General features: G+C 36.1%; 1 protein-coding gene across 1 annotated transcript in view; it reads left to right on the forward strand.

The window, feature by feature from the left end:
* The first annotated feature begins 382 nt into the window (after positions 1-382).
* LOC139697493 (uncharacterized) overlaps positions 383-22567 on the forward strand; it is a 678343-nt gene continuing 656158 nt past the window's right edge. The window contains exon 1 of the mRNA XM_071596219.1: positions 383-596. Within this exon, the coding sequence (XP_071452320.1) occupies positions 384-596 (213 nt within the window). The 5' untranslated portion in view covers position 383. The remainder of the gene's footprint in view (positions 597-22567) is intronic.

Here is a 22567-nt window from a genome sequence, read left to right on the forward strand (position 1 = left end):
TTGTTTTTTTATGAAGGATAGACTCGAATATTTTATCGTTAATGATCAATTATATATATGCGGATGTTTATGGATTCCTAAGTGAACAGAGTTTGTAAAAAAACATTTGATGGATCTCATCATCACCCACGGAAACACTTGATACAATTTATTTATAAAAAGGGTCCCACCATCTCCCTCACTACTTGAGATTTCATTTCCCAAAATTCTATGGATATTAAAAAGCTCAGAATTGGCAGCAGCCCCGGATATTTCTTCACCACTGGAAGCTTTCCTGAGAGATGTACTCTAATAAGTACGGCTTGTCCATTTATTTCCGCAGGCGGTCCCTCCCCGCCTTACCCCTTCGAGGCTGGTTGCCCTCCGCGCCATACTGAACAGCCATGAAGCTCAGCGTGTCCGCCTACCAGGCTGGCTCGTCCTCGGCACAGAAGATCCTCAGCCAAGCGTCTCACACGCACCACGTGGTGCCGCAGCACTTGCATCACGGACCCCTGCACGGCGTCGTCGCCAACTACGGCTCCACTTCCTCGACGCCGGCTCCCCCGCTCATCATTCCACGAGTCCAAGCGGCCCGCCTCATCCCAGCAGTAATGGTGAGTGTGAAATGCATCCGATCCGAGATCCCGGAATAATAAGCGATGGGTTGACCGTTTCCGAGGGAATTATCCGCGCGAACACGTACGATCCGCTCATGCGTGGGATAGGGTTACCCGCTCATGTACACGAGACTTCCCCATATGAGCGAGGGAATCCATATTTCAAGTATGTGAGAATCGAGCGTTGAAACAACGGACGGAGTTGGATTCAACAGTTTACCACGGAGGTAAACCACATACTTCAACGCAGTGACTGAATATAGTTGGGTTTTTTATTTCGGTTAAATACAGTTACGTCGGTTTCAATGTGGAATATGATTGCAGTAATTCAGTCATTTCGACGTAAGTTTTTCTTCTGAAATTTCCTAGTGCATAGCGTACCTACGCGCGTCAATGAAGGCTAAATTTTTTGTATTGTTTACAGATGTTACTCCAATTGCTCCAGGTTCATTAACATGAAAATTCAACCGAGATTCATGCCCTGCACAAAATATATGATCAACTAGAGACTCATTGTAATTTGCGTCTCCCGCTAGGATATTTAATGACTCTAATATATATAAGTCTCAGCATACACTGAAATATTATATTTTCATGATATTATTTCCCAATTAATATGAATAGATTACATTAATTTGAATAAGCCTCTTCCTTAATAGTACATTACATGATTTTGTTAATGTGAAAGAATTAATGATTGAATTTCGTTTTGCGGAGGATAGCAAAAATATTTTTGCATCGGCTTTAGTTGTACAGTGATTTCTGACATTAATGTTTATTATCTATATAGAAGATAGAAAGTAAGTGCGAGGAATATTGTTATTCGTCGAGAATATTATTATTATTTTAGTCAGCATTAGTTATTCGTTCTTTTTTATTTGATTCACTTAACGACAATAAATTAACATTTTCATCAACATATTCCAACTTTTACATAAAATCCTACCGAAAAGTATTAATATTTCATTATCTACGCGCCTGTATTTATTTTTAAAATTCGCTTAATTCTCTGAATAATATAATCTTGACAAAAACCAACGTGAATTAGTGGCTTGTACTGAATTCATTCTTATAATCGATTCCGAGTAAAGGGAAAAAACGTTAACACCGTTTAGATGTTCAAGGTAAAATAGCGTCTCTTATACTTCCATCCGGCACACACATCATTATTATGAGAAATTATTGATGTCTGATTCAAGTGAGAGAATTATCTTCTCATAAAGTCTTACAATTCAAAAATGTATTTCATCTTCATACTCGAAATATTAATCGGCTAACCATCGTTTTCAAGCTCTTTCAAACAGAAACATGGGAACATAATATATGATAGCAAAATTAAATATTGTGTAATATATAAGGAGATTTTAATAATTTAAAACCGATTGGGGAACCGAGTTTATGGTGTGAGCAATTGGGCCAGTTATCATGGAATTAAGTAATGCTACAGCTATTTCTATGAGATATTATTACTTTTCAAATGACTGAGCATTGCTGAAATGGTAGAAGGATCTCATTAAGAGAGTACGTTAATGGAAGTACTGAAAACCAAATGATTAATAATAAATGGATATGAAACGAAGTTTTGTGCATTTATATTTTGAAAAGAAAGCAATCGATACCGAAAATCTTCTTCGGAACTGGAATTGCTCCAAATTCAATTCTAAAATTCATTTCTAATTTTGAATTATCTAAGACTCGTTGAAAATTTAAATTGTGCTTGTGATGCTATGGATCCTAGTTTTGTACTGGACAGTTTTCAATAAGGTGTTACAGTGTTACTGAATAATATTAGATGCAAATTCTAACAATTTAAGATTCAATGACAACTTTTGATTTGAATTTTCTCTTAAATTTATATTGCAGCTAAAATGTACAGCTCACTCATCCAGGTCAATTCGTTTACATAAACACGACATTCACGATCCACGACGAAAACCATCTCTTTCCGTTAAAACTTGTGTGCCGCCGTGTACTCGTTGCCAAGCATGGTAAAAAAAGCCTTCGTGGAAACGTTCGTTCTCGAAACTCCGGATATATTTTTTCTGGAAAGAATTTGTTTGCTCTACTAAAAACCTCATTCCTGGTGAAATGTTTTTGAATCCCTGCTCCACGACATGGACCATTTCATGCATTCCCACTTCCTCAAACACGCATTCCTTTGGCACCCACGTACCTTTTTCTCCCACTTGAATCCATCTTGTCCCTCCCTGTATTTCTCAACAAGGTGCCTTATATTTTCCCCTACACATTACCTTGTTGTCGACTTTACTTGAAATCACTCTTCTCTGACTGATGCAGGAGGCGCCTGATCATAAGGAAGTACTGGTTAGTTCCAGAGTTTTGCGAAATAATGACAATTTTAGCTCGGTTTAATTTTGATGTTCACGGAAATCCGGTGAATTCAGGAATTGCAGTATTTTTATTGAGTATAGGAATATAAGAGATTACAACAAATAAATATCCGGAATATATTGGGTTTAAGGCAATACTTTTGAAATCTTAATTACTTTAAATAAATATCTGACACTCGGAATGTATTGATTTGTCTATCATATATTATCTTTGAAACAATAAGGGAAAATATATAAGGGTGATAAATGATCCATCCCGATTACTTTGGAAGCGATTGGCGCTAATTGTGTCGGGGTGGAAAATTTTCTTGTACAAATTCGGTATAAATTATAAATTATGATGTTAAGTTTAATTATATACTAGATTTGTTTTCAGAAAACGAAAAATGGGCTGCATAAAGATAAGGCTTTACTAAGGTGCACTTTTCGGTTTTCATCTGATATGGAAATCATGCTTTGACAAGGAAATATTTTTTGGAATGTAATTGGATCATCCGATTTACGGTACGAGAAGTAGCTTTCGAAATAGTTTTTGAAAATTAGGTGGACTTGACTATGAATAGCGTGTCTCAATGCATAACGAAACCAAAGCATTTAATGAGGAGACTAAAGGGGGTATCAAGCCTTAATTCGGGTTAAATGAGATAATTCAGGTATTAGACTCAATGGGACTATACTCTCATTGTTCGCAGTTGAAGCGGTAAATGGATTGTCAAAGGATGGCAGGAATGCCGTGACCCCAGATTATTCCATTGAAAGTTAGAGGCTAAGCATTTGATTTTCATAAATTATACTATGGTATAATCTATATAAATACAATACTTGGAGCCCAAAGTACTTTTTTTACTACTGGGAAGAAACTTTTATTACTATTCATTTAGCAGGAATTCAAATTCAGCAAGGTGTTAGTATTTGTGAAAACATATTAAATAACGCTTCAAACCAGGCAAGATACCTTGACTACATATTCGTAAGACATTATTATGTTTGATCTTTTAAGAGTTATTCAGCTTTTTAACGTACCTATCCTTTTAAAGTTTTGTATTCTAATGTTACCTTTTCTAATTCAACTTCTCTAATTTGTGATATTTTTATAATTTTTTGTTATAATTTCAATACAGTTTTGCGATGGTGATATTGATTTCTAATATTTCAATGGAATCGTCTGCGATCTTTCAAAAAAAGTTTGTCAAAAATATAATCGCTCTTCGTTGTAAACTTTATATAATTTAGCTATGCAAACCACATCATTGGAATTCCAAAGGCAGTAAGAATTAATATTGGCCTGCCAATTATTACATTACTACGACCTTTATTCTTATTTTAAAAAAAATATCGGGATTGTTTCGATTCTTACTCTCTATCACTTTGCCACATCTTCCACAAGCCTGTACCTTTTTCATTCATCAAAATTTTATCTCCCGCCACTAGTTTTTCTTAATTTATATCGTAATTCACTGCAGTCGTCATCTTCAACTTTAGTATTTGGATCATGTTCATCCCTCAAAATAATACTACGCTATTCATTCATGGCCATTCGTATTGCCCTGAATGTCTGTTTCGTATGCCGTCAGTCTTTTGGATTATCGTAAAAATGCTCGCCTTAGGCTACCTTTTCGTGCCTGCAGCAACGCCATACGGAAATGGAAAATAGCGACGGTCCCTGTGCTGTGTATTTTGACATGAGGTTAACAAATGACAGCGAACGTCGGATTTCGATCCCCGCCGAAAATTCGGTGCCGCAGGAATTGAAAAATAGGTGCTGCAGTCTGCTTACTGATTGGCTGCATCCTCTGCGGTGCTGTAAAAATGGATGCATGAAAACGCAGCTTTATAGCTTCATTTTGAAGTCCACTAACGTATTATAAGGGTTTGCTGACGATGCATTTTTCCTTTATTTTGTTTATTTGAATCTAATAGCGGTTATCGTTCAAGAAATAATCTGGTGCGTTTCTCGATTTGGCCTAAAATAAAATTTGAGGCTTTGAAGGATTAAAAAAATATTTTTTTTCAATTCTTAATATAACGTCATCACTTTGATACGTTCAAATTATATCATACGCCTATAATTTTAAGAACAATTAACGTTGAATTCCTGATTATAATGCTATTTTCTTAATACTGTGCCCACACAATTTATGTCGAGTATAATATTTAGAGCAGTTTATCTGCCTAAGTTTATGATTATAATTCAGTTGTTGGTGGTAATTATGATACTTGGAGATTTTGTTTTTATAAAAAATATAAGGTATTTGTCAATGGATTTATATAAAACTATGGCTAATTATGAAGATGAAAAATATTTGAACTCTTAATTGAAATTCCAAACAATCTGGGAACACTGCAGCTATCACAGTGCACGTATTTTAATTATGCTCCATCTGAAATGTAATATTAAATGCAAAAATACGAGTAAACCTTTTAATGAAGAATTAATTGGAATTTTTGAACGTGCTGCCACTCCGTACAGATTCCTTAAGGACGATTTCCACTCTTGTAGGATGGTTAAAATAAAGCAAACATTATTAAAACCACTAGCGACAAACAACCCCATAAATGCGTGTTGAGAAATTTGAATTTTTTTTAAACTGTAAAACTTTTCATCAGAATTTTATAATATTTTTACACCAGAATTTATCAGCTGAATATCAACATGTCTCCATGAATCACAAAAAAATTCCACTATTGATCCGAGAACTAGATTCCCAGTCCTAATGGCTATGCCTACGTGCATACGTGGCTGGAGAGATTGCCGCTTATATCAAAGTAAAAAGGTGAGCCTGTCGCCAGTTTCCGTGAATTTCTGGGATGAATCCTTGTGTAGGACTTTCTCCTCTGAGAGTTCTACGAGCACAGTTAGTCAAGAGAGATACTATATAATTTTTAAAGGCTACGATATTATTAAAGGTAGTTATATTTTAAATGAATGGTAGGTCGTTTGCAATCAAAGTGCATTTTATACCAATGTAACATTAAACCAGGCTTATTGGTTCGGCGACTGGAGTAGGACAGCACCAATAGCAACAAACACTTAGAAAAGGCGTCAAAGGTCCCGCTTTAGTTCGACCGCAGACAACGAATGAGCACACGACGGATTGCCATGGGTCACAATCGAAGAGCAGTCGGGTTGCATTGCCGCTTGAATTCACGCTAGTTATTGATCCCGTTCACTTTTGAACATGCGTCAGTTCTGTGACACAGAGGAGATACATGGCAACGTGACACGTGGAAGCAATCAGTAGTTCTGTATCACGCCCAATTCAAATATGGAATGGAAATTAATCACTATATTTTATTCTCTGGCTGCCATATCACTGAAATTTAACTGGAGAACGAAGACTGTAATATTAAAAATATTAGCATTTGATAGTCACTATTGTGAATTATTGGATGTTTAATTTAATACCCGTGCTAATGTCCTTAGCGATAAGATTACCTGGAAGGAATATCAGTTGTATGTAATCAGCATCAATCGATGTAATTAATCGTGGCAATATATTTCTTAGAGGCATGTCAAAGCAATATTTCCATGATAAATTTTGTTATTTTGTCAACTGAGATTGTACGTCATATATTTTGAATCACTATACATTTTAATTTCGATAGGTTAAAGCTATAATCTCGAATGGGAGCTCAAGAAAATATTTCCTATATAGTTAACCCGAGGAGGTCCACAACCATTATCTCATTTCTGAATTCCTCAGGTTGTCTAAGTTTTGAGACACTGTCACATACAGGCATTTTTTCTTTCTCATTGATATTTTTTACAAGATGCCCGCAATTATAATGTTATTTCAACATATTTACAACGCGCAAGAATGAGGCAATCAAAACGTCTGCTATATTTTCACCACCCAGCAAAGGTGGCCGTCGTCCTGAAGGAATCTGCACGGAGTGGCAACATGTAATAATTTAAATCCAAATGGTTCTTCATTTAACTTCTTGATTAGGCGCGCCGATTTTCTGAGACGCATTCTCTAGACCCTGCCACAGCAATTCCAAAAGCTCATACCAACTCTGCTTTGTGGATCATTTAATTTTTTCTGACAATATTTTAGACAACCGGTGTTCTCCATTGAAATTGGTTCAATACGGGTTTTTGTGGGAGTTTTCTTTTTTCCCGATTTACCGCTGATTCTTCATCGTCAAACCTAACTAGACGGTTCGCTGACATGAAGATGGAATAGGGTACGCAAAAAGTGGTAGTGAGAAAATAAACATCAGGTTTGCTCTTTCGGCTTGCCGAATAATCGGTAATTGGGAATGGCTAATGGCCTCGCAGTTCATTAACCGAAGAAGGGAGAGTGAGGGAAATATCGCTCTCCATGTGTTTACAATGCGGGCACGGGAGCGGGAGGGAAGGTGAAAGCAAGAAGGGCACGATGATGCCGGTGGAATTTTCGGTTATCCTTTCGCTGGCGAGGGGGGGGGGGAGAGGGGGGGGTGTAGAACTTTGCTCGTTCCAATGGGATGGGAAAACAATGCGAGGAGCATCGCGTTGCGAAAGGGAAGGGGGGACACAAGTGTTTGGTTTTCTGTCAGGACGGAACGGTTAGCACGGGGAAGTTTAATTGGTGCGATTAAGCGAGAGGCGGGTAAGGAAGAGGGTAAGCGTTCGATTCGCGGAATGGTTTGCTCAGCGGGTGTGAGGAAAATTCGGTGTAAGGGGGAAAAGGAGGGAAAAAGGAAGACGTGGGGGTGGTGAGGAAGCACTACAAGTGATTCGCGTGTGTAAGAAATTACGGGTCGGCAGGAGGGAGGAAAAGAAAGAGACGGGTGAGCGATGACAGGGGTAGAGGTGGGAGAAATGAGAACGGAGGGCAGGAGAAGAAAGGGTGAGAAGCGGTAAAAGTTACCAGCGGTCGGGGGAGAGACGCAAGGGATGAAAAAAGAGGAAGGAGGAATGAAGTGTCGATTTAATAATTGACATTGCAAGGTTAATGTTCGCCGCCAGAAGTAAAATTTTGCTCAAATGCAAGAGAAATCATAGCAAGGGGAATGGGAAGAAACCTAACATAATAAAAAATGTGCATTCGTTTTCAATGTTTATAAACAAAATACAGAACACGAAATACTCAGCAAAACGCTAATATACCTAGTAAGCAAATAAAATTTTTTCTGCCGTTCTCCTACTCAACACACTGATAAGGTGAACTAAAATTTAACTTGAAGTAATAAATAAAAAATATTTGAGTTTTTTTGAAAAATGTTATTAATGAAATGAAGTTGAAAATTCAATATTACGTACCCATGTGTAAATTATTTTCCTCGAATCTTTCAATTTAATTTTCTACAAAGATCTCTGTGCTATTACATAAAGTAACCAAATATATTATTTATTATTAGGTAACTACGTGTTAAGGCAGCTTTTAAATGGATGCGACTACGAAATAAATATATCCAAATAAAACACAACATCCTCCTCCATAACAAGACCCTCTTCATCTCGGTATACTTCCTTCCTCCCTTTATCCCGTCCTACACCTCTATTCTGTTCCTCCCATTTCCTCGTTTGCCGAATATCCTCCTCTCTATCACAGTCTACAAATGCTCTGTCTCCCAATGCCAAAAAATATGCTTTCCATCAATTTTTTCCTGCCTCCGTAGGATTTCTCCCAATAAACCCCTCTCTTTGCCCACCATACCAAGTATTTCCTCATTTGTTTTCTTCTCTGTCCATTTCACCTTCTCCATTCTTCTCCACACCCACAATTCAAAAGCCTCCAATCTACGTCTATCCTCCTGCTTCAATGACCACGTTTCCGCACCGTACATAGCTACGCTCAATATCAAAAATTTCACGAGCCTTATCTTAACATTCTCACTCAACGTACCTGTCATTAACTCCCTCCTCCTTGTGAAAGCCTCTTTCCCAAGTGGAATTCTTCTCCTTACGTCCCTATTACTTACACCATGTTGGTTCAAAACACTTCCGCACTGTAACTTACACCATACGTAAGCTGTTCTAGCAGGTCTATTTTTTGCCCTCCTATTTTAATGTTCAGCTTACCTTTTGTCTTTCTGGAAAATCGCATAACCTTTGTTTTATTAATATTATTTCTCATCCTATATCTATTGCACTGAGTTTCCAATTCACTCAGCAACGCTTGCAACCCCTTGGCTGACGGACAAACTAGGTCTTGGTCATCGGAAAACCTGATTGTATGGATTCCTTCCCTGCTTTCATACCTTTCTATAGTGTTTCCCACGCCTCTTTAATCATTTCCTCCACATATATGGTGAACAGCACCGGTGATAATGGACAACTCTGCCTTTCACACCTTCCCAACACTGCCCATCCGGACTCTCCGTTCCCCGCTCGTACCTGAGTATGCAAGGTGCCATACAATATGGTAATACATATACAATACGATATAAAAAGCAATGCAGTACATTAAATATATGTATATACACAGGCATACATAGTACAGTAAAATAAGATATCATACATGAATGTTTTAAGGCAAGTTGATGGTCAGAAATGATGCAGATAAAGAGGGATTGATATGATCAATTCATATCTGCATAGGAGTCGATTTAGAGAAATGTTTTCGTCATGTAAAATCATTTCAGTATATCTGTTTTTGAATGCAGTGTGTGACTGGTAAGTTTTAATTCCCTTGTGTGAAGTGTTTTATAGTCTACAGGCTCTTGCATGAAAGATTTTCTGTAAGTTACGTTAAGTTAAATCAACGTTGGAGAGTTGAAAAATTCCAAAGAAACTGCGGGAGATGCCGCAACAGTAACGAGACGTAACGTTCCTTTAAAAGCCCCAAAAATTTCAGAGTTTAAGAGGACGCCTCGGTAGCTTAAGTGGCTAAAGCACTCGACCGGATATTGAGGGATCTGGGTTCGAGTCCCAGTCAAGGCGAATGATTTTTACACTCTGAAATTGTTGCATTTGAAATGCACATTAGCGGATGACTCCGTTAAAAGTTACTGTTGCGGCATCTCCCGCAGTTTCTTTGGAATTTGTCAAAGGGAAAACACCATAAGTGTTTAAAGTTGGCTTTAACCTCGTGGACAGTGGCGCCTCGCGCACGACTACGAATGCATGTGACATTGTATGTACGGTATTTCGTCATAACATCTAGTTCCTTTAAAAGCCCCAAAAATTTCAGAGTTTAAGAGGACGCCTCGGTAGCTTAAGTGGCTAAAGCACTCGACCGGATATTGAGGGATCTGGGTTCGAGTCCCAGTCAAGGCGAATGATTTTTACACTCTGAAATTGTTGCATTTTTCAGTTGGAGAGTTGCTTTGGCAAGCAATAAATAGGGGATCTAACCCCTAAATTCCGTTCGAATGTATTGGGGCCAAAAGACCTATGTATCAAGCCATTATTGCAAGATTTAATGATTAAATAATTATTATTTTGCAAATTTTAACGCTGTAAGCATGAAAACAATTATTAGAATATTCTGACTGTGATTCAATTGCATTAAATTTTAGCTTTTTAAGAGCATTTTTGGAGCCCAAAAGTCAGTTTTTGGAGTGCAACTGCTTCATCAAAGTATTCTTGTATTACGTTACTATTTTTAATGAAAGCTCAAGTGCTAAATAGAATGAAATTCGCATTAAAAGTATGTAATACACGTGAAGATAACAGTCAATATGCAAAGAATATTTAATTTTATGATGAACACTTAGTAGTCTTTTAAGAAATCAGTACATTTCCGGAGAAACTGAAATTTTTTTATTAGAGGGCTATATCAATTTCCAGTTACTGCGCTCCCACCGTGTATGATTTCCACTTGGTCAGCTTTATCAATCGACGTTTTCTCATTACGTGCTTGACTCCCACATCATACGCGAACCAACCTTGATCGAATATCGAAATCAAACCTTTTTTTAAACAGATTTATTAATTCCCGTGGCAAGGAAGGGGATTACGATTCTTCGATCTCTCGAACTTTGATCTGTGCTTGTGGGACTGTAATAAAATTAATCTTCGCAAAATTGAATGTCATTTCACAGAGATTTATTCACCCGATAATACTTCATGGCAGGATAAAATGAAATTCGACGCCGCGCGTTTTACGTGTGGGCGATAATACGTAATTTAGAGAGACGTTATAATCGCTCGTATAGCCCGATGATAACATTTATTCACTTAAGAATTAACATGATGTGCCGACTTCCAAATTATGGTGTTTTAAAATGTTTGCTGCATTTGATAACAGTAATGTCGCTTAATGTATATTTTAGTGCATTTAAAAAATAAAGATATCGTTCGGGCTATCCACATTTCATTAAGAATATTATCCAGTTTTCATTTTATACTAGTTTAGTATATATAATGTACAGTATATGTAATCAGGTAATATGTTCAGGTGATGTATAGTATACCTGAAATTACCTGTAAATTACCTGAAATACTACATTAGAAATTGAGTTGGGTAATAAGTCTGATAAAATAAATTTGGACTTTTCCGACACTATGAATTTTTGGATTATTAGTTTTGAATGCACGTGAGTTTGGCGGACCAATATTATCAAATTAAATGCATAGATTCAAAAGCAAATTATTTAACAACCCTTTCATTCTGCATTTGCAGTTACAAGCTCTCAAATGGTAATTCAATTCCATACACCCCTTTTGCAGTCCCATTCTGAGCCCCCACACTCTACCCACCGTTGATTAGTTAAAGTATTTGCAAATATAGAAGAAACAGTTACCTGCAACCAGGTCATTTACTGTGGTTAAATTACCTAAATAAAAAGTAAAGTATGTATTTTAAATAAATCTAAATAAAATAGCTGACAGGGCTACCGTTGAAAATCGACTTAATATTCACCTTTATGTTAGCACTCCACGTAAAGGTGGTGTACGTAACATTCTCGGAGTTGTTAAAGGCATGTCGAATGGGTTGCCAACTCTCGCAGATTCCATCGGAGCCGGAGAAAAGTTAAAAATCAGCTCTCGTATTCAATAATGAAATACCTTTCTGCCTCTTTTACCCAGAAAGTCGAACATCTTCGAGATATTACTATTTTTATCCGGCATTGGTTACGTTTTTGTCTTACAAAGGCAAAATCATTGGAAATCATTCCTAAATATCTTCCAAATGATGAATTTTTCTATTTATGAAGCAGTCTCATTTACCAGAAGCTTAAGGAACACCCACATATGTAAATTTTCCGTTACACATGCTACATTATTAAAATTGAGCTTCATCTCACGATAAATATTTAAATCTGTAAGGTTAGACCTTTTTATATTGGAAAGGGTACAGTTTTGCATGGAAATAAATGTAACACGTCAGCAATATAAGTCAAATTTCCTGGAAATTTAATACGCAGATTTATTTTTGTTTTTTAAGCTTCCATTAATTAATATATTTCTAGTTTATGGTAATTTTTCTAGCCAATTTTTCTGAATTGTGAATTCATGTCTTAGAAGATACACCTTCAACAAAAGAATAGAGGGGATAATCATGTTTCTCCCATTTTTTAATGTTTGATATTCTGCACGAATAATTCACAGATAACAAGTTAGCGGAGTTTATTAAAAATTCTGTATAATTCTAACATGCGAAAGTGTTGCTATACGATTACTTCAAGTAATGGACTTTTTAAAATAAGAATTTCAACACAAATATATTAAGGAAATGATTGCAAAATGTATACAAAGCAATTCTCCATTTACAACAATTGGTTAGCGTCATGTCATTAAACGAAGAAAAGTAGGAAATTACAAGCAAGATATGCCTCGTAAATCAGCCATTATCCTTGAAATTAGTTATTTTTTGGTTGCTAAATATAATATTTTTTGAAAAAATATGGTTTGTTTTTAAAAATATGTAATTATTAAGGCAACAAAACAATGGTGGATTAATTTTCATATGACTTCAGATGTCAAAGTCGGCAGAGGTTTGGAAAAAATCATATTAATATATATACTGGCCTAAACTATGGAAATTAATCATAATATGATAATAAATCTCTTAAGGTACTGAATACCTAGGCTCTGTTGTCAAATTAATAACCTGAACAAAAGAAATCTAGTGGTGTAGTTGAAATTGTGACAGCACTATCATGTAAGGAAAATTTATAATTTTTTTGCAATAGACATTTCCATTAGGAATGTTTGGCACTTTCCGCTGTGCACGATTTTTCCAAAGGGAGACTATTAAAATTTTTTCATGCTGGTGCGCCATTTATCACCAAAATGGTCATCAAAAATAATAGCCACAGAAGTTGAATGCGAGTATTTAACATTGAAGAAACTGGATATGAGAACAAGAAAAAAGAGTTCATGAATGGAATAGCATGGGGGTGTATTCGGCCACCTCCGGAAAGGTTCCAGTTTAAAATGCAGGTGATGACACTGCATGCGTAAACTCGGAAAAACCAGGCTGACTTTTCTGTGGATTTATATGGGAAGTCGTAACTGGTAAGGAACTGACCCCGCTCTCCGGAATGAGCTTTATCACACATATAAGCCCTTTTGGTTTAGTGCAGCTCCGTTTTACCTTCGCTTCAATGTGCCTTACTTGATAGCTACGATTATGGTGAATACAGAGTTAGACGACTTAGTTTTAAATGAGCCAAACGGTGTGATATGAATTTTCCAGGTATCTCTAGCTGTATTTTGAATAAATGGACATGTTGTAGTATTGCGCTTTAGTATAAAGGTTATCAGAGCCCGAATTTTAGAGAAGTAACGAGCTAACGAAGGAGTATATTTTTATTGGCTGATTTGTTTCGGGTAACTATATGTAAGTTATAACCATCTAGAATGCAAGGATTGGTTACAGGATAACTAAGGCCATTTCACGTATAAATGCGCTACAGTATTATGCCAGTATTATTTTTTTAAGGATAGGGAATGGGCAACACAAACAAACAAAATTTTCTTTGATTTTAATTATATGAAATACTATATATTTTTTGAATTACCTAATGGGAGAAAAAATTCATAGTTTTTAAAGAAAAAACGAAATAAATGTTGGGAGTTGGTCTTCATGCATGGATATTGGTACACAGTTGTTTTAGAAAAAAACGAAAGTAAGCGGAAACTATGTAGCTCTATATAATGCATGAAGCTCTTAAAGAGAGTGTAAATTAATATTTTTTAAATAATTACTCAAGGTAAAAGCTTGCGTTTTCTAAGCCTTGAGATATTTTAGCACTTTGATAGTAACAAATAGACGCTTATCACAGTTGTTGGTACTAGTGGATGTTTTATTAATTCAAATGTAAATTTTTCTTCACAGAATATTTTGGTTTTAAGATGATTTATCCATCCAACTTCCTATATTAATAAGTTAAATGTATATTCTTTAATTATGGGACAGGGTATAATGGGTATCCCGGCGCGATCATTATTGAAATCTAAATTGTCTCACCAACAGCCTTACCTTCTTGTTAGGGAATATTTAAAGCGCGCCATAAAATTTCAAAATTCATCTGTGAAATTAGAAAAAGAGATAGGGTAAAACGAAAAGCTATCTGAAGGGCAACTTAAAACAAAACTCCTAAACTGTCTGATTTAGCCGTGTCCTAGGGGGCACCACTATCAATGAGCGCGGCCGAAACCATTGTATGCGTAGTGAGAAAAGGACGGAGACAGAACACCAAGGTCGTTTTTTCATCGCAAAAAGTCTCATTCAAAGGGAATGACCTAGAGAACGTGGAGAGGTTGAGGACGTTTGCCCTGCGGTGGTTTGCCGGCCAAACAGAGGGGTTTAGAGGTCCAGATATTTCGTGCCCAGTGGTTCGCCTGAGTGGAACGTGTGTTGAACAGTGGTCTGCAGCAGCATTGACGGTATTCCATAGAAGAAAAAGAATTGCGCTCAAATGGCTTAGCTTCCTGGCGAAAACAATTTCATGTCATCCCATTTTTCTTATTTGCTTACATGCCTTCAATCTCATTCTCCCTCCCCTTGCGCTGCCATACTTCGACGACGTGGTCAACTAGCCATTATAACCATCGAATGGAGAGGTTGATCACAGATTTAGACACAAAATCAGATGTTCTCATTGCCGTTACCTTGCGATGAAAAATATTAGCATCAATATATTTTCGAATTTTAATGGATTTGCCCTTCTCAATTCCAAGATAAATGTAGGAAGCCGTCCAATGTATTCTAACACAATATCTAGAAACGATTGAATAATACCTACATGATATGCATCCAGTTAAATATGCTTATAACTGCGTACTTTCCATATTGAATCGAAAAAAAAAATTTATTTCATCGGCTTTCTCGACAAATAGTTGAGGGCTCTAACAAGTTTCCGTAAAAAAGGAAAATTTCTTCTTACTAGGATAACTCTGCAATTTAAATAAACATAAGCTCTTAATAATTTTAAAGCATTTTATTTTACCATAAAATTTCGGATAATATTCATTAAAATAAAATGGAAACCTTTAAATGCACAGATTTCCCTGATCCTATTTGATGAATACGAATTTTCTTCGTCTTTAATTTTTTTTATTTAAAAAGCATTTAACCCCTATTTGTAACTACTCAAAACAAATTAGTTTAATATTTTATTTTTGGCACAGCATGTTCTCCTGGGAATAATTAATATATTTTCACATAGACTTGATTACAAATTCTTTGGAAGTTTTGTTGGAAATGTTTATGTTGAGAAGTCGATTAAAGGGAAGTTTTGATATTTCAATCAATATATTAATGTATCTGAAGTCTAAAACCCTAACATTGCGCTTAAATATAATCAAAACCAACGAAAGGGTGTAACCATGGCTATCGATCCGGTAGGCATTAAGGAATTTCATTAATCCACGGCTGTCACATCAGCTTTATTTAATCCCATAGTTCATTACGTAGCGCATGAGGTAGCATATTACTGCAATCGTACTCGAGTTACTTTATTCACAGTCATTGTTACTCAAGGACGGATTCCGGACCGTGACTTATCGTGGAAATTGGGAGCGGCATCATTTACGCCATAAGAGGGATCGCTTTCAATTGAGCCCACTCTGAACATCTACACAACTCTGTTCACACATGAAGAGTACCAAGCCGTTCAATCCAAAAGCATGCCAATATTTTTTGCAATGGTGTGATACGTGCTCCCATTCGAAATTCTGCCCAGCGCCAACGATTCCGATTATCTCTCGATGTGACTCGCGACACCTTGATCCCTTCCTTCCCGTCTCTTACACTCCATTCGTATCCTGACCACTGTCGTCCAGTTGGAAACTGGGTCAACTTGGCGGAACGCCAGAAACGGGATCGGAGGGGGAAGGGTCTGGTCCTGTGTGAAGAGAGTGACTGGAGGACGGACGCCCTGAAGAACGAGTAGCGTTTATATCGGTGGACAGTGGGGGATGGACCTCTGAGACCATCTGCAAGGGTGAATAAAATAGATAGCCTCGGTCCCATCCATCTGCAGGAAGTGGTTAAAATCTTGAAAGGGTCCGAGCTGGGACCATCTTCTTCCCCCCCGTAAAGTTTTTATCCTCGGAATCACATTCCCCCGAGTCGTATTTCCCGCCAAGTTTATGTGCACCCTATACCATCGCAGTTTCCCTTCTTAAATGTTTCCCCGAACTTTGGGTTCAACGTCTGCTATCAATTGAGCTGAATGGAGAGTAAACGCTAGGAATGCTTAATTGTACAGTTAAAGTCGATATGTGAACGGTGAAGGTGTGGGCATTGTGATGTGGATTGAATTTAGTATTGTAATCGCACGGTTTAGGAAAGAAAATAATAAGAAAAGGTAAAAAGTGGAGTCAAACTAAATGAATCCCATGGAATAAATGTTAAAGTTAGAAGTAGATGCTAACTCCTAAAAAATGGGATATCAAACTTCAATATTCTGTAATTAATTTACGGTTAAAAGCAAACGGTTATTATTAATTTATGATCTGAACCAGAAATATGATTAATAGGCCTTCTTTACCAAAAATAAATTGCTTGTAAAGGAAGTTTTGTAGGGAAAAAACAGGACATTTGTGATATTTTCTAACATTTATTTCATACGAGTTGAATGCATGTTGTGCAGTCTCTCGTGAAGGAGTGGTAACACCGAATATATTGGAACGGGGATATTTAAAGTGCTCTAGCCATATATTGCCCTTGGAAAAAGCTACACTACAAAAAATTGCAACAACTCATGTACATTTACCTAATTTTCTATTAGTAGATTGAAATAAATTCGTACCATAAGTTACGATTGATACTTTTTATGATCAATAATTAGATATTTACCAATGATTCTGGTGTCTTCTTGAAGCATATCCATTTGCTCTACGACGTAGGGAAGTGAAGCGATCCATTAGGTAAGTACACTTCAGAATATGAGTTTGATGGACATTCATGGGTCGGATTGGCCTGGCGGAGACGTGGAAACACGAGACTGTTCTAGTAGGCGTCGCTGTCGATATTGGAGACGTACCGGAGTAACTGTCGACATCGTTTGCAAATGAGGATTTTGAATAGTCGATGATGGGAGTGATACATACATTTGCCTTTCTTCTTACGTCACTCAATCCCTCGTCCACCACGAGAAGGGCACCGTTTTTGATCATCTATTGATGTGGGTGCAGTCCTAGCTCTAGGGAAAGAAAAGTTACATTGAAAGGGATCTTTCTCCTTGCCCAAAACAACGAAAATATTTCCGCGTTGCAGAGGGTCTTAATCTGAGAGAGTGTTTTACCTTTCCATTAGAAATCAGAAGGGGAACTTCCTCGAAAAGAATGACGCTCCACCCTCATGAGTTAATGGAATAACAATCGTTATATCCGTGTTAGTCCTGATGATACGTTTTTTATCTTCAATTTGGAGGATTTCCCGCCATCGGCTTCATTTATTTTTACCTTTTGCTTTATTTTATGTTATTTTGCAGCTAAACTCAATGCATTTTTTTAGAAATTCAGAAAAAACTCTGGTGTGAATGTTCATAAATTATGTGTTTGGTATGCATGGAATAAATCTAATGACAGTTGAAATTTAGCCACTTCTTAAGTGAAAGCATTGAAAGGCATCCCATGAAAAGATTGTTCGAAGATTAAAGAAGTAAATAATCCTGTAGTATAATCCTGTGATTCAGGCTGCAAGGAAAGATAAAAAGGGTTGCTATAGTTAGCGGATAGTTTTCGCTATACGTTCAGTTATCTCTAGTCCGATTAAATCTTTATGACTTGTCTTTTCGTACGGTGGAGAATGCAATGTACCTAGAGAATAAATACTAAATGTGTTATACATTGAAATATGACTCAATTAGATCATGGCTTTGCCAAGAAATAACATAATAATATCAGTAATGAAATGGAAATCAGGAAAATTGGTAATGGAATTTGAAAATATATTTCAAATATTTTATAAAATGAAAATCTTGAAATTCCAGGACGTTAAGTTAAAATCGCATATAGCTCAAATTATTCGGTACACGCACACCAAACTCCTACTATTACCTTGAAATACTTTATTTGGGCTTTGAATTGTTTTAAAACAAATATTTATGTCGAATGGTACATGCTAAGTCAATATTGGTGTTATTCGCTAACATTTCTGAGAAAATTCATCAGTTACCCACTCATGCGCGAACATCAAAACTAATAGTTAAAATTTAGTGATTAAAGATGAAATTAAAAAAGTATAAAAATTTTAAATCAATATTTAACATAGAAAGAGCTCCATGCGTTGGCTAATTACACATCGAATTTTATTTGGACCCACGGAACAAAATTACTTTTGTAAGTATGTGGAAAATGGTTATTTCCGTCTGAAGATTTCATTTTTTTGTTTCAATTTTTATGATTGATTGAAAAAGTCATCAAAATATTTATGTTACGGAAAAAGGATTTTACCATTACTAATAATATACCTGCTAAAATGTGACCAATATAAAAAGAGCGGAATGAGAAATATGAAAGGCGCGTATTTCCGATTGAAACTATCCATTGTCGGTAATTCTATTTTTAATTGATTTATTTTAACATGACAAATTTCTAGAGAATGTTGGGTACTGCCATTCCCATCTTACTGGAAATATAATTAAAAGCATTGGAATGTATCGCGCATATTTTAATCATTAACTTGTAAATACGTGTAGCTACACGGAGTATCCGACCAGAATACTTTTGATAAAGGAACACACCTATCAAATTTTTGCTATTTTGGAGACCTTTCTCAGAAATGAGTAAGCACAAGGTGTTTCGACCCCTCAAAATCCATATAAATAGGGTTAGGCATCACATATGTGCACGTGCTCCCGGATGTCATCATGTGGGTTAGACTTGGTAGGTAATTGATCGAGGATACTCGTAACCGATAATGATAAAAAAATTTAGGAAATAGTTAAGTTCTATTTTTTTAGTTTTTCGTTTGCTTTAAGATACATTGCTTTAGGTTTATTTTTTATCATTGCTATCAAATATTTGCACAAAGATAAAGGAACCTATTAGACACTTGAACAAAGGGGAAGAATAAGCTTGAATCAGCTACCTTACCTTGCCTAATTCACTGCCATTAATGAGACACAATGCAGCACCGGTCGTCTCTAACGTGTACCTTTAACCACGGATGTCTCCAGAACAGAAGGTAGACTTTCCGTTCAATTTGGTAACTCGTGGGCCACGGGAGTGGGATTTCGTGGTCGCACACTTGTAACACACGGAAAAAACATACCATCATATGATGCGAAGGCGGCCAAAATGAAAAATGTGGGAATGGAGATGAAATGTGAGTGGATAGAGTGAAAGTTGGAGATTGAGCGGTAGAAGTGCACAAGGGACCTCTTGCCACATAGCGCGCCGTGCTCGCGCCAACTGAATATGCAAGCACTCCACGCGAGGAGAGCGCTGGGAAGAGAGGAATACAAGAGCCTGGCCTCTTCGAAGTGCTAGTGCTTCGCCGAGGGCTTATTCCTTTCCAGCATGCTACTAGGGTTTCAAGCCATATCACTCTGCATTTGACGGCTTACGCTGCGAGGGAAAATCAATCTACTACGTACCCTCGGAGCGGGCACATATAGATTATACGTATTAATATGAATAACTCTGAAACCTCTGTAAGGGAAGCGAAAATGTTAAACTTCAAAATTATGCATTAGTAGGAGGTTTATAGAATTTATTTTCTCGGTAAAATTTATGCATTAGTTGATGGTGAGGAGTTGGATTAAGGCTCAGTTATTGTTAAAAAAAATAATTATAGTTATATATTATGGTAATTACAGATCTCTTTTATTTTCGCGAAAATTCTTGAAAATGTCTGACCAACACTCATTCCTATTCTCGAAGCATACTTGAATGAAAATATAATACTGACATGAAAATACAGATGTGTGTAAAAGGCGGATGCTTTCTTTTGTCCCTTTACTCTGTTAACCGCAGGAATATAGTATTTGCAATAAACACCATATGGTTATTTTCAAGTCGAAAACATGAGATATTAACTACGAAATTTAAATTTTTTTAATTCAAAACCTATTTTTTACTTTTTAAGGTAAAAACAGGGAAACTTTACAAAATCATAACTGGAGAAATCGAGTATCTCATCTTATTCCCTGAAAAAATATATTAAAAAGATCAAAAATTTGATCTTGAAATCTTGATCATCCTTTTACCATTTTATTTTTATTTATTTTTGAGTTTTAGTCTTATGTATGCTATGAACCATGTGATATGAAAATTTCTTCCGCCAATGTAAAATACTCACCATACATCCATTATCTCTTGGTTGGGAGAAATTGTTGTACACCTTCGGTGATTTCACTATTTTTATAGTTGTCTCAGCATTAGCTAAGTCTGAATAGTTAAACTATCTCAATTCAAAAATAAAATGTGGTTTATTATGATTAATATGGTCCTCGCCACAAATAATCATTAAATCTACGGTTTCTTTCAAATTCGTATCATTGACCATATTAAAAAAATAATTGACAATATAAGCGACGATAATACTAGCATTAAATATCTCGCATTTACAAATTTACAGCAATTTATATCCCACGCCATACGTGAGGACGAGATGACATGCGTAAATTAGTTACTCGGCCGTGCTGGAGTAAACTATTTCGATATGTTCTGAACCTACTCAATTCAGCAAAAATTGCCAGTTTCATGTTTGCATTTTAAAATTAATCTGAGCTTTTCAAAAGGAATGGTGAATAAATACACTCAAAATGCTTAATTCTGGTTTATTTATTCCGACCGACTTATTTTCCGTTTTGTGCCAGAATGCGTGAGGGACAAAAGTTTTGAATGGAGAAGTATTAGAAAGAAGTGCTTCTGAGTGGGAGCCTGCCTTTTATAATCAAAAAAGGGAGCAGACTGCGAAGAAAGAGGCAAAAGGGAAAGCAGTTTGCACGGGTGATAGGAACAAATTTTGCCCTAACGAACCTTTTAATCCAATTGGCTAGACCTGTGGACCGGATGAAAAAAAGGATCGTATTGAAATCAGTAAAATGGTAAGCACTAAAATTGTCAAGAGGGAGAGAGATGCCTCTAATTGTAACTAATAGTTTTTCATTAAAATATAAGCTATCAATTCGAAATAATTAAGTAAACTTCACCGTCCTCGTAGCTATGTCAAATAGCAAGCCATATAGATGAATGTAGCTCGGTGTCATGTGGAATGCAAGTCTCCTGGCTGAATTGAGGGAAATTTTGGTAATGAAGTTGTAGTAAATCGTTATTACTACAATATTTAGTTAGCATTTAACTTGAAAAGTTCCTTTTTTGTTATCAGATAAGCAGATGTTCCAATTTCGGCCCATAGATATCAAATCTCGTTATGTTTTGAAGTAATTATAATATAAAATCATGGTATAAAGTAAGAAACACCGCTGAATAGCTTTGCAAAAAATATCTTTAAGAAAAGTTTGTGTATATTAAAAAAAAGTAAAAGTTAGTATTAAAGAAATTTTTTCTAAAGTCAACGATAAAAATTTGTTAAAGCTACACAAATCAGCATTGATATGAAATTTTCTTTTGAAACGAAATTACGTCACCTTCAAAGTAATCTCCAGTGCAGGATTTAGAAACTTACATTTCCAGTTTATTAATTTGGCTCTAAAATGACTCTACGCTGCCATAAACCACTGACGCGCATAAGTATTATTTCAGACGAAATTTATGTGAATATAAGAGCTACATCAAGCTATTTTAAAGAAGCTAGAATATTGTTTTAATTGAAGCCAAAATAAAAAATATACGGTAGGTTTGGTATTGATTTCTATATCCTTTCAAAAAATGCTCATGCTAGGGACTTCATCTGTATACACTCTGCAGAGCGATGTTTTTTCTTTAAAACAATTTTTACAAATGAATTTGAGAGGCTACAAAATTTCCCTGTCAAGCTGGTAATAGCAGATTTTCCAATTTCGGCCCATAGATATCAAATCTCGTTATGTTTTGAAGTAATTATAATATAAAATCATGGTAAAAAGTAAGAAACACCGCTGAATAGCTTTGCAAAAAATATCTATATTGAGGTACTTGCTCAAGAGAGTTTCAAGTGTGGAAAATAGTATTGAAAATTGTTTAGGAGAAATTAGAATTTTTTTGAAATATTTTATCACAGGTCACGCAATATCAAAAAAATGAATATTTTATACCTGCTTCCCACAATTGTCGGACGAAAAATTTCCGAGACAAATGTAGAATTCACGGATTTAAACGCGATTTCCGTAATTTTCTTC

The sequence above is a fragment of the Hetaerina americana genome, unplaced genomic scaffold (genome assembly GCF_022747635.1).
Source record: "Hetaerina americana unplaced genomic scaffold, ioHetAmer1.1.p SCAF_78, whole genome shotgun sequence".
Taxonomy (NCBI): domain Eukaryota; kingdom Metazoa; phylum Arthropoda; class Insecta; order Odonata; family Calopterygidae; genus Hetaerina; species Hetaerina americana.